The sequence below is a fragment of the Cherax quadricarinatus genome, chromosome 2, assembly GCF_038502225.1.
Source record: "Cherax quadricarinatus isolate ZL_2023a chromosome 2, ASM3850222v1, whole genome shotgun sequence".
Lineage (NCBI taxonomy): Eukaryota > Metazoa > Arthropoda > Malacostraca > Decapoda > Parastacidae > Cherax > Cherax quadricarinatus.
Genome location: NC_091293.1, coordinates 15765187 through 15782686, shown reverse-complemented (window position 1 = coordinate 15782686; position 17500 = coordinate 15765187). Strand labels below are relative to the sequence as shown.

At 39.0% G+C, this 17500-nt stretch overlaps 1 protein-coding gene across 1 annotated transcript in view; it reads right to left on the bottom strand.

Annotated features, from left to right (window-relative positions):
- Nucleotides 1-17500, bottom strand: part of LOC128704266 (integrin alpha pat-2) — a gene marked incomplete at its 3' end in the record, with an annotated part of 181218 nt that overhangs the window by 2820 nt on the left and 160898 nt on the right. Inside the window, 1 exon segment of the mRNA XM_070089611.1 lies at nucleotides 16070-16245. Coding sequence (XP_069945712.1) covers nucleotides 16070-16245 — 176 coding nt within the window.

Below are 17500 nucleotides of genomic sequence, written 5' to 3'. Positions count from 1 at the left end.
TGCAAGAATTTGTACGAGGCACAAGTACGCTCACACCTTGAGTATGCTCCACTTTCTTGGTTTGCCTGCCCCCCCCCTCTCATCTGCGACTGCTTGACAGAGTAGAGAACAGAGCAAGACATCTCATCTCTCTCCTGGACCAGTCCTGGATAGATCTGCCATTTCAGCAGAGCCTTCAACATAGGAGAGATGTGGGTGGCCTTACTGTTATCTACAAGACCAATAATGTCAAAGTTCCACACTTGGACCCACTTCGAGGACAGCATGAAGCAAGCTTCTATACCCCAAGACGGGCAGAAAGCAGCAACTTCACTCTGGTTGTACCCTTCTCCAGAACATCACTCCATCAGAGATCATTTAACCCCAGGATGACTCGAGTATGGAACACATTCGTTCAGCATTATGATGTCAACGAGATAAAGTCAGTTGATCAAATGAAAATGCTGGCCCACAGATGGCTCCAACTTAATCCTGTTCCCTACTTCTATGTTTCATAACAATAAAAATGCTTTCAAATGAGCCGATGTAGGTAACAGCTCTTAGCTTGTCAATAAAGTCAGGAATTCTTAACCTGCAAATAGCTTGTCAATAAAGCTAGGGATCCTTAACCTAACCTTGTCAAACCCTGAGTATAAAAAAAAAAATTATAAAAACAGAAAAAGAGAAAGAGAGAGAGAGAGCGTGAGACTATCGTAATTTTCATCAACTAAACTCATTTAGGCCATTCAGCACTAAAAAGAGATTAGAAAGGAGGCAAAATACGATTATATATATATATATATATATATATATATATATATATATATATATATATATATATATATATATATATATATATATATATATATATATATATATATATATATATATATATATATATATATATATATATATATATATATATATATATATATATATATATATATATATATATATATATATATATATATATATATATATATACATATACATATATATATATATATATATATATATATATATATATATATATATATATATATATATTGCATATATATATATATATATATATATATATATATATATATATATATATATATATATATATATATATATATATATATATATATATATGTCGTGCCGAATATGTAAAACTGGTCAATTAGCAAGAACTCATTTGAAATTAAGTCCTTTCTAAAATTTTCTCTTATACGTTTAAAGATATATTTTTTTCATTAATGTAAATATAAAAGTTTTTAATTTTGCACCAAAAGAATCTTAGAAAACTTACCTAACCTTATTATAACAAAAGCAATTTACTTTAGCCTAACCCAACTAAATATATTTTAAATACGTTTACAATAATTCAGTACTAAACAAACACAATCAAATAAATTTTTCTCGTTAGGTTCAGAATAATTTTGGCGAAATTATTGCATATACAAATTTTCACTTGTCCTATATGGCAAGATGAGCGTTGCTATTTAAGCCAAGATCGCAAGTTCTGCCTATTCGGCACGACATATATGTATATATATATATATATATATATATATATATATATATATATATATATATATATATATATATATATATATATATATATATATATATATATATATATATATGCAATAAGATCACAGTAAACAGGTGATTTCAGAATATGCAAAACAACCTCTGTGAAAGATGAAACCTATTCTAAACTTAGGAAAAATCCTCTAGAAACCGTTAACAGCAATTTCCATAAAACAATAAAACTTCTACTGAAAGGCAAAGATGAATTAGTCAAACAATTTTCTTCCACTAATCCATCTTTACCTTACATGTATGGACTAATAAAAACACACAAACCAGGGAATCCAGTCAGACCAATTATTAGCTCCATAGGGTCATTTTCATATAAATTATCCAAATGGTTTGTTGATATTTTGAGCCCTATTGTTGGCAAAATTTCTAACTTTAATGTTAAAAACAACATACACTTCGTTAATAAATTAAGCTCCTTTACTGACTTAAATGATTTTAACATGGTTTGTTTTGATGTTATTTCCTTGTTTACGAAAGTTCCTGTTGATGATTTATTAAGTTTCTTTTCTGAAGAACTCGTTAACTATGATTTACCATTGCCAATTCCTACTATCATTAAACTTATTAAACTTTGCATTGTTGATGCAAAATTTGTATTTAATGATAAGTTTTACACTCAGAAGTTTGGTATGGCAATGGGAAATCCTCTTTCACCTGTTCTTAGTAACCTATACATGGATTTTTTTTTGAAACAAGGCTGCTTAACGCAATCCTCCCTAATAGAGCTAAATGGTTCAGATATGTTGATGATATTTTGTGTCTTATGCCCAAGAATGTAGATATACATCATTTCCTTGGCAAATTAAATAGATTAGCCTATTCTATAAACTTTACTGTTGAGTTTGAAGAAAATAACTCATTGCCTTTTTTAGATGTTTTAATTATTATGGGTAATAATGAATTCAAATTTAAAATTTACAGAAAACCTACAAATAACTGTTCCTATGTCCACTATTATTCTTCCCATCAAGATAGAGTTAAACTGTCTGTTTTCTCATCAATGTTTTTGAGAGCTTTACGTATTTGTAGTCCAGAGTTCATAGATGAGGAAATATCCAAAATTTATGAAATTGGTAATGATTTGAAATACCCAAGAAACGTAATTGATAAATCTTTTAAAATTGCTAGAAATACTTTTTACAATCCAAAAAGGGACAGCCAGCCTTATTCAACTAAAAATATGTTGGTTCTCCCTTACCATGAAAACTTGGTTGATATGCCTTCTCTTCTTAAGACTTTTAATATGAAAGTTGTATTTAAAAATCTTGATGCAGTAAAAAAAGTTTTGATAAAGAATTCTCCCCGAAATGATGACGGATGTGTCTATAAGATTCCTTGTAAAATTTGAGATAAAGTTTATTACTTTCAAACTGGTAAAAATCTCGAATTAAGATTAAAACAACATAAATATAGCATTAGAACTGGACAAGATTTCAATGCTCTGTTTATTCATGTGAGAGATTTTAACCATCCAATTGATTTTCAAAAAGTTGAGAAAGCTGTATAAAGCAAGTCCATCGTCGACAGGAATATAATTGAATCTTGTTTCATAAAAAGCAATATTGACAATAATATGAATATTTCCTTTGGTTTGTATAAATTAGATCCATTTATAATTAATAGAATTTGGGAAGAATTTACTAATACATTGGAAAAATAATAAATTTAAAAATTCTTAATTCCTGGGTAGAATAGTTTGTTGGTGGGTTGTGTGAAGGGCCTGTCTAGTTGGGTCAGCGAGCCTGCTGCAGTGTTCCCTTTCGTATGAGTCGCGCGTCAGGTGTTGCTTTGTTGTGGGATGTGATAGTGAGGTGTGGGTTAGACCCTTTATATGCTTTCTTTTGATGCAATACTTTCCTTGTTCCTTGATAATGTGAGTAGTCACGAAAGCTCTTGGAATTTCTCTATTCTTTCACGGTGGTTGTTTTGCATATATATATATACATACATACAATATATATACATATATATATATATATATATATATATATATATATATATATATATAAATATATATATATATATATATATATATATATATTATTTTATTATTATCACACTGGCCGATTCCCACCAAGGCAGGGTGGCCCGAAAAAGAAAAACTTTCACCATCATTCACTCCGTCACTGTCTTGCCCGAAAGGTGCTTTACACTACAGTTTTTAAACTGCAACATTAACACCCCTCCTTCAGAGTGCAGGCACTGTACTTCCCATCTCCAGGACTCAAGTCCAGCCTGCCGGTTTCCCTGAACCCCTTCATAAATGTTACTTTGCTCACACTCCAACAGCACGTCAAGTATTAAAAACCATTTGTCTTCATTCATTCCTATCAAACACGCTCACGCATGCCTGCTGGAAGTCCAAGCCCCTCGCACACAAAACCTCCTTTACCCCCTCTCTCCAACCTTTCCTAGGCCGACCCCTACCCCGCCTTCCTTCCACTTCAGACTGATACACTCTTGAAGTCATTCTGTTTCGCTCCATTCTCTCTACATGTCCGAACCACCTCAACAACCCTTCCTCAGCCCTCTGGACAACAGTTTTGGTAATCCCGCACCTCCTCCTAACTTCCAAACTACGAATTCTCTGCATTATATTCACACCACACATTGATCTCAGACATGACATCTCCACTGCCTCAAGCCTTCTCCTCGCTGCAACATTCATCACCCATGCTTCACACCCATATAAGAGCGTTGGTAAAACTATACTCTCATGCATTCCCCTTTTTGCCTCCAAGGACAAAGTTCTTTGTCTCCACAGACTCCTAAGTGCACCACTCACTCTTTTCCCCTCATCAATTCTATGATTCACCTCATCTTTCATAGACCCATCCGCTGACACGTCCACTCCCAAATATCTGAATACATTCACCTCCTCCATACTCTCTCCCTCCAATCTGATATTCAATCTTTCATCACCTAATCTTTTTGTTATCCTCATAACCTTACTCTTTCCTGTATTCACCTTTAATTTTCTTCTTTTGCACACCCTACCAAATTCATCCACCAATCTCTGCAACTTCTCTTCAGAATCTCCCAAGAGCACAGTGTCATCAGCAAAGAGCAGCTGTGACAACTCCCACTTTGTGTGTGATTCTTTATCTTTTAACTCCACGCCTCTTGCCAAGACCCTCGCATTTACTTCTCTTACAACCCCATCTATAAATATATTAAACAACCACGGTGACATCACACATCCCTGTCTAAGGCCTACTTTTACTGGGAAATAATTTCCCTCTTTCCTACATACTCTAACTTGAGCCTCACTATCCTCGTAAAAACTCTTCACTGCTTTCAGTAACCTACCTCCTACACCATACACTTGCAACATCTGCCACATTGCCCCCCTATCCACCCTGTCATTCGCCTTTTCCAAATCCATAAATGCCACAAAGACCTCTTTAGCCTTATCTAAATACTGTTCACTTATATGTTTCACTGTAAACACCTGGTCCACACACCCCCTACCTTTCCTAAAGCCTCCTTGTTCATCTGCTATCCTATTCTCCGTCTTACTCTTAATTCTTTCAATAATAACTCTACCATACACTTTACCAGGTATACTCAGCAGACTTATCCCCCTATAATTTTTGCACTCTCTTTTATCCCCTTTGCCTTTATACAAAGGAACTATGCATGCTCTCTGCCAATCCCTAGGTACCTTACCCTCTTCCATACATTTATTAAATAATTGCCCCAACCACTCCAAAACTATATCCCCACCTGCTTTTAACATTTCTATCTTTATCCCATCAATCCCGGCTGCCTTACCCCCTTTCATTTTACCTACTGCCTCACGAACGTCCCCCACACTCACAACTGGCTCTTCCTCACTCCTACAAGATGTTATTCCTCCTTGTCCTATACGCGAAATCACAGCTTCCCTATCTTCATCAACATTTAACAATTCCTCAAAATATTCCCTCCATCTTCCCAATACCTCTAACTCTCCATTTAATAACTCTCCTCTCCTATTTTTAACTGACAAATCCATTTGTTCTCTAGGCTTTCTTAACCAAAACTTTTTCTTATTTTCAACAAAATTTGTTGATAACATCTCACCCACTCTCTCATTTGCTCACTTTTTACATTGCTTCACCACTCTCTTAACCTCTCTCTTTTTCTCCATATACTCTTCCCTCCTTGCATCACTTCTACTTTGTAAAAACTTCTCATATGCTAACTTTTTCTCCCTTACTACTCTCTTTACATCATCATTCCACCAATCGCTCCTCTTCCCTCCCGCACCCACTTTCCTGTAACCACAAACTTCTGCTGAACACTCTAACACTACATTTTTAAACCTACCCCATACCTCTTCGACCCCATTGCCTATGCTCTCATTAGCCCATCTATCCTCCAATAGCTGTTTATATCTTACCCTAACTGCCTCCTCTTTTAGTTTATAAACCTTCACCTCTCTCTTCCCTGATGCTTCTATTCTTCTTGTATCCCATCTACCTTTTACTCTCAGTGTAGCTACAACTAGAAAGTGATCTGATATATCTGTGGCCCCTCTATAAACATGTACATCCTGAAGTCTACTCAACAGTCTTTTATCTACCAATACATAATCCAACAAACTACTGTCATTTCGCCCTACATCATATCTTGTATACTTATTTATCCTCTTTTTCTTAAAATATGTATTACCTATAACTAAACCCCTTTCTATACAAAGTTCAATCAAAGGGCTCTCATTATCATTATATATATATATATATATATATATATATATATATATATATATATATATATATATATATATATATATATATATATATAAATGCAAAACAACCACTCTGAAAGAATAGAGAAATTCCAAGCGCTTTCGTGACTACTCACATTATCAAGGAACTATGAAAGTGAAGCATCCAAGGAAGCTATATAAGGCGTCGGCCAGCACCTCACTATCAGATCCCACAACGGTTAAACACGTGACGCGCGGCGAGCCAACTTGGATAGGTCCTTTGCAAAACTCACCCCCAAGCTATTTATTTGTCCAGTGTATTATTAAATTCTTCCCAAATTCTATTAATTATAAATGGATCTAATTTATATAAACCAAAGGAAATATTCATATTATTGTCAAAACTGCTTTTTATGAAACAAGATTCAATTATATTCCTGTCGACCATGGACTTGCTTGATACTACTTTCTCAACTTTTTGCATATTTTGAAATCACCTGTTTACTGTGATCTTATTGCATATATATATATATATGTATATTAATAAACAAAATACATTTACAGAAAAAAACATAAACATGAATACAATGGCACAATGTATCAAAGATCATGAATTTCCTCCAGCTCCTCCGAGGCTGGACGTGAACCAAGTATGCAGCAAGCATTTCCCCTCTGGATGGCGACGCTGAGGCGCTGGAACATGAAAGTGGCTGCCCTTGGGTCCCTGGTGGTGTCGATGAGTCTGGAACCCAATTCTTTAAGGAAACGTGTGGCATTTTTTCCCCATGATCCCAAGGTCTCTGATCCCACTGGGACAAATTGATACTGTTGGCTAATGTCCCTGTACTTGCTGATCTTGTACTCCTCCCTGTGGTCAGCAGCTCCTCCCTGTCGCCCCACACTGTGATGGATATAGGTGTCAGCCAGTGTGGACACACAGGTATAGTCCCATGCTAAGAGCTTGCCATTCTTCCAAGGATAGATGGTGATCCCATCGGGGCGGTTTGCTGGGTTGTGGGTATTGTTTGCTGCAAGTGATCGTGGCTCCCTCTCGGCAGGGCATCCAGCTGTAGCAAGGGTTCTCTTAATGACGTCGTTGACCTCATTGTGCCTTGCATGCCAGCCCTTGGTTTTGGAACAGTTAAGACCATGTAGACCGTATTGGTCTGCTTGCACTTCGCCGCAAATACACATATATTCTGTGTGAATTGGGGCAGCAAGGCGCAGAGCCACTGCAATACGGAGGGTCTTAGGGTCGAGTCGCGTGCCCATTGCCGATATGGGAACTGTTTGGAGGAAGTCCCCGGAGTGAGGTGCACTCACAGCCTGGAGACGGGCAATCTCCCTATCTGATGTTGCAGCCCTGAGCATGTTGGCAAGCACCTTTTCAGCAATTGGGCTATCCCAGCTTGACTGTTTGTGAGCCAGTGCTGCACTAGGGTTTGGTGCTGGAGCAGCAAGAGTCTCCCATTCGGTGATGGCACTGACATAGCTAGGGTCTTCTATTCCTGCTGAGTCACTGAGGGTGTCAGGAAGAATTTGTCTTATCAACTCGTTTGATGCAATGGAAGAGGATAGGAAAGCTGGTAGAGCAATCTGGGAGGATCTGCGTACTCCTAGCCCTCCAAGCCTGACCGGAAGTGAGGCTTGCAACCACTGTCCATCGTCAAGGGAAAGATTCAATACACTCTCTAGCATGGCCTTCAGGAGAGAGTCATATTCCTTGAGTTTTGGACTGCTGAAGGCTGGGGAGCATCTCAGAAAATAGGTAAGTTTTGGAGTTGACAGGCACCTGGTGAGTAGGTAGAAGGCATCGTGTGTGTCAATGTCTTTCATCCTGCTTTCCATCGTCCGGAGGTCTGAGACTTTTTTTCCTAGGATCAGATCGATGGCATTGGACCCAAGAGGAGCACCGAGGAGAGTGCTATTGGCTGGATCAATGGCTCGTGCTCCTGGTAAAACGGTACTAATATTCTGGATCAACTGTTGATTGGTAGAAACTATTTCACATTTGGTGGGGTTTAAAGAAAGGCCCAGGCTTTCTCCCATGTCTTTAATTTTACTGATGTCCTCCAGGAGAGATTCTGTTGTGCCAGCTAGGGTACCGTCGTCCAGGAACCAGATATTGAGCTCGCTGGAGAGTGCCTCCGTGACTTCCTTGATGACCAAACAAAATAGAAAGGGGGGCAAGAGGGTCCCCCTGTTGCACGCCCTCACACGAGTCAATTTCATGGTCCCCAAACAATAGTTTGGAAGTCACACTATAACACGATTCTATGAAGGGATAAAGGGAAGGGAAGTTTCTATAAACTGCTTGGAGAGCAGCATCCCTTCTGACTGAGTTGAAAGCATTGGCAAAGTCCAATTTGACCAAGGCTTTTTCATAGGACATGTTTTTGATATATACTCGTGCTGCGTGGGCAGCTGCTTCACAGCCCTGTTGAACGCCGAAACCGAGCTGAGTTGGTTTCAGCACTGCAGCAGCCTCTTGACTCACCCTTCTTACTGCAGCCTTGTAGACTAGGCGCCGAAGGGTGTTACCCACTGCAATGGGCCTGATATATATATATCTATATATATATATATATATATATCTCTATATTTATATATATATATATATATATATATATATATATATATATATATATGTCGTGCCGAATAGGCAGAACTTGCGATCTTGGCTTAAATAGCAACGCTCATCTTGCCATATAGGACAAGTGAAAATTTGTGTATGCAATAATTTCGCCAAAATCATTCTGAACCTAACGGAAAAAATATATTTCACTGTGTTTGTTTAGTATTAAATTATTGTTAACAAATCTAAAATATATTTAGTTGGGTTAGGCTAAAATAAATTGTTCTTGTTATAATAAGGTTAGGTAAGTTTTCTAAGATTCTTTTGGTGCAAAATTAAAATTTTTTACATCAACATTCATGAAAAATATATATATTTAAACGTATAAGAGAAAATTTCGAAAAGGACTTAATTTTAAATGAGTTCTTGCTAATTGACCAGTTTTACATATTCGGCACGACATATATATATATATATATATATATATATATATATATATATATATATATATATATATATATATATATATATATATATATATATATATATATATATATATATATATATATATATATATAACATCCACCAGGACTCTGACACACATCCCCAAAGCAGCTCGCCCTCAAGCTGCTAGCAAATTCACTGACCTTCTGAAGAAAGTCAACGATGCTCCTTCAAACAGATCCTGGCACAACTTGCTGCTTTTTGGCAATGCCTGTTTGGCTGTCCCACCAAGGAGGGACAAGTCACTAGCAACACATGTTATTAGGGCAATTAATGCATTCCCAAGGGATGACAACCTCGTCCGTCTCCACCCTAGGGCGACAAACTCCCGCCGGGCAAATGCCAACAACACGACACCCGACGCCTCAAAAATCAGTGCGCAAATTAGCAAAAAAAGTAGAAGAGGGTAACACTATTGGAGCTCTGAGGCTTATAACCAGTGAGGATACCATCACTCCCAAGGACGCAAGCACGGCGCAAGCTCTGAAGCACGAACGTCCACCCAGGGCTCCCAGTACCAACATCAACCTCCCTGACATTGCAGCAGGCGAAGAACATCTAACCTTACAGGATGCTGATGTGTATAAAGCTGCTATGTCATTTCCACAGGGCTCAGCAGGAGGTTTCACCGGTTTAAGGCCTCAACACTTAAAACAAATACTCAATCCAGAACTTGGTGAGGTTTCAGAGAGGCTGCTGTCTAAACTGGCCAAATTTTCCAACCTGTGCCTGGCTGGCAGTGTCCCAGAGGACATCAGACCCCTTTTCTTTGGCGCCTCATTGTGTGCCCTCCGGAAAAAGTATGGCAGAATCAGGCCCATTGCAGTGGGTAACACCCTTCGGCGCCTAGTCGCCAAGGCTGCAGTAAGAAGGGTGAGTCAAGATGCTTCTGAAATGCTGTAACCAACTCAGCTCGGTTTCGGCGTTCAACAGGGCTGTGAAGTAGCTGCCCATGCAGCACGAGTATATATCAAAAACATGTCTGATTAAAAAGCCTTGGTCAAATTGGACTTTGCCAACGCTTTCAACTCAGTCAGAAGGGATGCTGCTCTCCAAGCAGTTTATAGAAACTTCTCTTCCCTTTATCCCTTCATAGAATCGTGTTATAGTGTGACTTCCAAACTATTGTTTGGGGACCATGAAATTGACTTGTGTGAGGGCGTGCAACAGGGGGACCCTCTCGCCCCCCTTTCTATTTAGTTTGGTCATCAAAGAAGTCACGGAGGCACTCGCCAGCGAGCTCAATATCTGGTTCCTGGATGATGGTACCCTGGCTGGCACAACAGAATCTCTCCTAGTAAAATTAAAGACATGAGAGAAAACCTGAGCCTTTCTTTAAACACCACCAAATGTGAAATAGTTTCTACCAATAAACAGATGATCCAGAATATTAGTGCCGTTTTACCAGGAGCACGAGCCATTGGTCCAGCTAATAGCACTCTCCTCGGTGCTCCTCTTGGGTCCAATGCCATCGATCTGATCCTCGAAAAAAAAGTCTCAGACCTCCGGACGATGGAAAGCAGGATGAAAGACACTGACACACACGATGCCTTCTACCTACTCACCAGGTGCCTGTCAATCGCAAAACTTACCTACTTTCTGAGATGCTCCCCAGCCTTCAGCAGTCCAAAACTCAAGGAATATGACTCTCTCCTTAAGACCATGCTAGAGAGTGTATTGAAGATGGACAGTGGTTGCAAGCCTCACTTCCGGTCAGGCTTGGAGGGCTAGGAGTACGCAGATCCTCCCAGATTGCTCTACCAGCTTTCCTATCCTCTTCCATAGCATCAAACGAGTTGATAAGACAAATTCTTCCTGATACCCTCAGCGACTCAGCAGGAATAGAAGACCCTAGCTATGCCAGTGCCATCACTGAATGGCAGACTCTTGCTGCTCCAGCACCAAACCCTAGTGCAGCACTGGCTCACAAACAGTCAAGCTGGGATGGCCCAATCGCTGAGAAGGTGCTTGCCAACATGCTCATGGCTGCAACATCAGATAGGGAGATTGCCCGTCTCCAGGCTGTGAGCACACATCACTCCGGGGACTTCCTCCAAACAGTTCCCATATCGGCAATGGGAACGCGACTCGACCCTAAGACCCTCTGTATTGCAGTGGCTCTGCGTCTTGCTGCCCCAATTCACACAGGATATACGGTATTTGCGGTGAAGCACAAGCAGACCAATACAGTCTACATGGTCTTAACTGTTCCAAAACCAAGGGATGGCATGCAAGACTCAATGAGGTCAACGACATCATCAAGAGAACCCTTGCTACAGCTGGATGCCCTGCCGAGAGGGAGCCCCGATCACTTGCAGCAAACAATACCCACAACCCAGCAAACCGCCCCGATGCGATCACCATCTATCCTTGGAAGAATGGCAAGCTCTTAGCATGGGACTATACCTGTGTGTCCACACTGGCTGACGCCTATATCCATCACAGTGTGGGGCGACAGGGAGGAGCTGCTGACCACAGGGAGGAGTACAAGATCAGCAAGTACAGGGACATAAGCCAACAGTATCAATTTGTCCCAGTGGGATCAGAGACCTTGAGATCATGGGGAAAAAATGCCACACGTTTCCTTAAAGAACTGGGTTCCAGACTCATCGACACCACCAGGGACCCAAGGGCAGCCGCTTTCATGTTCCAGCGCCTCAGTGTAGCCATCCAGAGGGGAAATGCTTGCTGCATACTTGGCTCACGTCCAGCCTCGGAGGAGCTGGAGGAAATTCATGATCTTTGATACATTGTGCCATTATATCCATGTTTATGTTTTTTCTGTAAATGTATTTTGTTTATTAATAAATGTTCACATAGAATATTATATATATATATATATATATATATATATATATATATATATATATATATATATATATATATATATATATATATATATATATATACATGTCGTGCCGAATATGTAAAACTGGTCAATTAGCAAGAACTCATTTAAAATTAAGTCCTTTCTGAAAATTTCTCTTATACGTTTAAAGATATATATTTTTCATTAATGTTAATGTAAAATTTGTTAATTTTGCACTAAAAGAATCTTAGAAAACTTACCTAACCTTATTATAACAAGAGCAATTTATTTTAGCCTAACCCAACTATATATATTTTAGATTTGTTTACAATAATTTAATGCTAAACAAACACAGTGAAATATATTTTTTTCGTTAGGTTCACAATAATTTTGGCGAAATTATTGCATACACAAATTTTCGCTTGTCCTATATGGCAAGATGAGCGTTGCTATTTAAGCCAAGATCGCAAGTTCTGCCTATTCGGCACGACATATATATATATATATATATATATATATATATATATATATATATATATATATATATATATATATATATATATATATATATATATATATATATATATATATATATATATATATATAAAACATAAGAAAGAAGGAACACTGCAACAGTTCTACTGACCCATGCGGAGCAGTTCCAAGTCCTCCCTCCCCCTCCCTCCCCCCGGATTAGCCCAATGACTCACCAAGTCTGGTCACTTCCACTTAAGGAATGAGCACGGCATCAGACCTAGTAGCACAAGCTAGTCAGGTCCAACTTACACCCACTCACACCTACTCATGTATTTATCTAACCTTTTTTTAAAACTACACAATATTTTAGCCTCTCTAACTGTACTCGGGAGTTCGTTCCACTCATCCACAACTCTATTACCAAACCAGTGCTTTCCTATATCCTTCCTGAATCTGAATTTTCCCGACTTAAAACCATTGCTGCGAGTCCTGTCTTGGCTGGAAATTTTCAGCACGCTACTTACATCCTCTTTATTTATTCCTGTTTTCCATTTATACACCTCGATCATATCCCCCTAATTCTACGCCTTTCGAGAGAGTGCAGATTCAGGGTCCTCAGTCTATCCTCATAAGGAAGATTTCTGATGCATGGGATCAACTTTGTCATCCTCCTCTGTACGTTTTCCAAATCATTTATATCCATTCTGTAATATGGTGACCAGAACTGAGCAGCATAATCTAGATGAGGCCTAACCAAGGATATATAGAGTTGAAGAACAACCTGAGGACTTCTATTATTTATACTTCTAGATATGTAGCCAAGAATTCTGTTAGCTTTACTGCAAACACTAATGCACTGTTGTCTTGGTTTTAGATTACTGCTAACCAGAACTCCTAAATCCTTTTCGCAATCAATAGTATTAACATCTACATTATTTAGTTTATATGTCACAAAGTTATTTTCCTGTCCAACATTTAGAACTTTGCATTTGTCAATATTAAACTGCATCTGCCACTTCTCCGACCATTGCATCAGTCTATTAAAATCATCCTGGAGTGCTCTAGTGTTCTCATTAGAATGAACTTTACGGCCTATTTTGGTGTCATCAACAAATTTGCTTATGTCGCTATTTATTCCCTCATCTACATCGTTTATGTAAATTGTGAACAACAACAGGCCCAACACTGACCCCTGCGGAACCCCGCTTGTGATGTCCCCCCATTCTGATTTCTCCCCATTTATGCAAACTCTCTGATGCCTATTTGTTAGCCATGCCTCTGCCCAGGAACAAATTTCTCCTCCTATTCCGAGTGCCTTAAGTTTCCTCAATAGCCTCTGATGTGGAACTCTATCGAAAGCCTTACTGAAGCCTATATACACAATATCATATTCATTACCATGATCTACCTCCTCAAACACCTTAGTGAAAAAAGTTAGTAAATTCGTAAGACAGGAACGCCCCTTTGTTAAACCGTGTTGAGATTTATTAATCAATCTGTGCCTATCAAGATAGCTACGAATTGCTTCGTCAATTACTGATTCCATAAATTTTCCCACTGTGGAGGTAAGGCTTATTGGTCTATAGTTCGAAGCCAAGGACTTGTCACCTGCCTTGTAAATAGGTATTACATTTGCCATTTTCCACTTATCAGGCACTATGCCAGTTTGTAGTGATATGTTAAAAAGATTAGCCAAAGGTATGCTAAGTTCCTCTTTACATTCCTTTAACACCCTTGCAAACAGTTCATCAGGACCTGGGGATTTGTTAGGTTTTAGTTTCTCTATTTGTCTGAGGACCATGTCACTAGTTACCGCAATCGTACATAGTTTATTATCGTCCTGCTCTACATAATCTATTATTTCAGGAATTTCGCTAGTATTTTCCTGGGAAAAAACTGAGAGGAAGCAAGTATTGAAAATTTCACACATATTCTTATCACTGTTAGTCATCTGACCAGAGTTACCCTTAAGTGGGCCTATCTTATCCATAATCTTACTTCTGTATACCTGAAAGAACCCTTTTGGGTTAGTCTTCGAATCCCTTGCGACCTTAGCCTCATAATCCCTTTTTGCTTTTCTTATTCCTCTCTTTATTTCTCTTTTTAATTGAATATATTGATTTCTTAACTGCCCCTCCCCTCTTTTGATACGCGTATATATGCATCTTTTTTGACCAATGAGATGTTTTAATCTATTGTTTATCCATTTGGGATAATTTTTGTTAGATCTAATTTCCTTACTCGGAACAAATGTTGTTTGGGCAGCTAGAACTATGCTCTGAAAAACGTCATATTGGCAACCGTGATCACCTACCTGACCCATAGTCAGGACATCCCAATTTAGCCCACCCAGGTAATTTTTCAGTCCCATGAAATCGGTCAAATAAAAATGTGGGACAGAGATTTGATTACAGTTATCTGAGTAATTCCATGAAATATTGAAACTAAATGATTTGTGGTCACTTTCCCCAAGCTCACCAGTAACCTCAAGATTATTAATTAGTGAATCTTTGTTGGCAAGAACCAAGTCAAGAAGATTGTTTCCTCTAGTTGGTTCTGTCACAACCTGTTCTAAAATGCAATCCTTATTGCATATATATATATATATATATATATATATATATATATATATATATACACTGCACTAGCCAAGGAGTCGAACCCATGCTGTTTTGGCCTGCCTCATGGTGAGAGAAAACGCATGACGCTTTAGACCACTAGACCACACAATCCTTAACAATGGTGCATCCAGCAAAGCTAGATGTTGTACCCACCATCAAAGGACATACGGTGGTGTGGACGCCTCTGAGCTAATTCCATTCTACTTCCTGTTTGTGTACTAGCTCAACAAGCAGTATATTATATTATTGTACCCACGGAACAAGTGGTATTGATCAATAACAACACTGCACTAGCCAAGGAGTCAAACCCATGCTGTTTTGGCCCGCCTCATGGTGAGAGAAAATGCATGAAGCCTTAGACCACTAGACCACACAATCCTTAACGAGCGTCATGCGTTTTCTCTCACCATGAGGTGGGCCAAAACAGCATGGGTACGACCCTTTCGCTAGTGCAGTGTTGTTATTGATCAATACCACTTGTTCCGTGGGTACAATAATATAATATTCTGCTTGTTGAGCTAGTACACAAACAGGGAGTAAAATGAAATTAGCTCAGAGGCGTCCACACCACCGTATGTCCTTTGATGGTGAGTACAACATCTAGCTTTGGTGGATGCACCATTGTTAAGGATTGTGTGGTCTAGTGGTCTAAAGCGTCATGCGTTTTCTTTCACCATGAGGCAGGCCAAAACAGCATGGGTTCAACTCCTTGGCCAGAGCAGTGTTGTTATTGATCAATACTACTTGTTCCGTCGGTACAATAATGTATATATATATATATATATATATATATATATAACTGATCATAGGCCTTTGTTACTTACCTATCAACTAAAAGGTTGACCTTACTGGATTTCGTTACTGTAAGGTCAAGTACGTTGTCAGCCTCGTTAAGGTCCTTGCTGTCACTGCTGACTTTTAGGTGAAAGGTCAGGTGGAGGTCATCGCTCTGCGTCAACAGGATGACGGGTGACTGACTGAACACAAAGGTCAGCGTGACCTGTGGAGGTTGGTATATAATATTATAGAATGCTGTCACGATCACATCAAGACGCAGGTGTATTTACACGGAACTGTTACTGACAATGTTTTGCGCTCGCAGTGGATTTTGTGCCAGAGACAGATGATGTATTTGGTACAAGAGGAAGAACTTCTAATGATTGGAGGTGGAATGAAGAAGTGAGGTGTGTGTTCGAGTGTTCTAGCAAGAGATTCAGTAAATTGTAGAAACCGTTGTAGTGGTTGAAGTTGCTACTGAGTCTGATAAGTAAACAATTCTTATCAAGATTGATGGACTAATTACATCGACTCCAGGCTGAGGGATTGATTACCTCGATCTTCATCTGATCTTCACTATTCTTTGTATTGGTCTGAAGCCACTGTGTGGCGAAACGTTTCCACAATAAAGATACCCAAGTGTTGCACATGAGTCTAATTTATCAACTTGTGGAGAAATTTCCTCCAGGAGTGGGGTATCAGCCCCCTTCAGCCCCTTTCAGCCCCTTTCAGCCCTGAGGGGCCCAGCCCTCTCAGAAGGGACAAGCATCTTGTTTACTGCTACAGCAAGTAATTGATCCCAGATGCAGTACGAGTATGCGACGTGGTCAAGCGACCGCTGCTCCTTGCATGCCAGTGTTGCAAAGTGTAGTTTAATAAAAGACAGTCCATCTTTTACCTTAGTAGGACACTTAAGGAAAATCCTGCTCCCACTTTATTACCATGGTAAAGATAGTGTACATTGTTGTCTATGCTTAAGACAGCAAGAATCAAACATTCTGCTTTGCTTCATTGAGAAATTTGGCAAGGAAGCAAAAAGTACTAGGTCTGCTTTTCCTTTATGTTAGGGCGCTGTGAGGTCAGATTACTTTTGACTCTACTGAGAGTCACATTGACACCAGGATAACCAACAAAGAACACTGATCCATGCGTTAGTGTGAACAAAGTGTCTCACAAAACACAATAAACACTTACAGAGAAGTGTGATCAGCTTCTTCAGTGATAAGATTGTGAACAATAAAGACAAATCTTGTAGAACATAGTGTACCAGTGTGCGTATTCCTAGACTATGGAAGACATGGACATCCAAGGACACTTCAGCTTCTATAAAGTCACCGATACCTGTCGAGGGTGTGAAGAACACCATAGCTTACACTACAAGAGCAAGGTGGGTTTTAGATTTCTTGTAGTACATGGGACTGTGCAGTTCTTGTGTCACAAGGAGTTTGTAATTAACCTATAGTCGGCAGTGAGGTGTG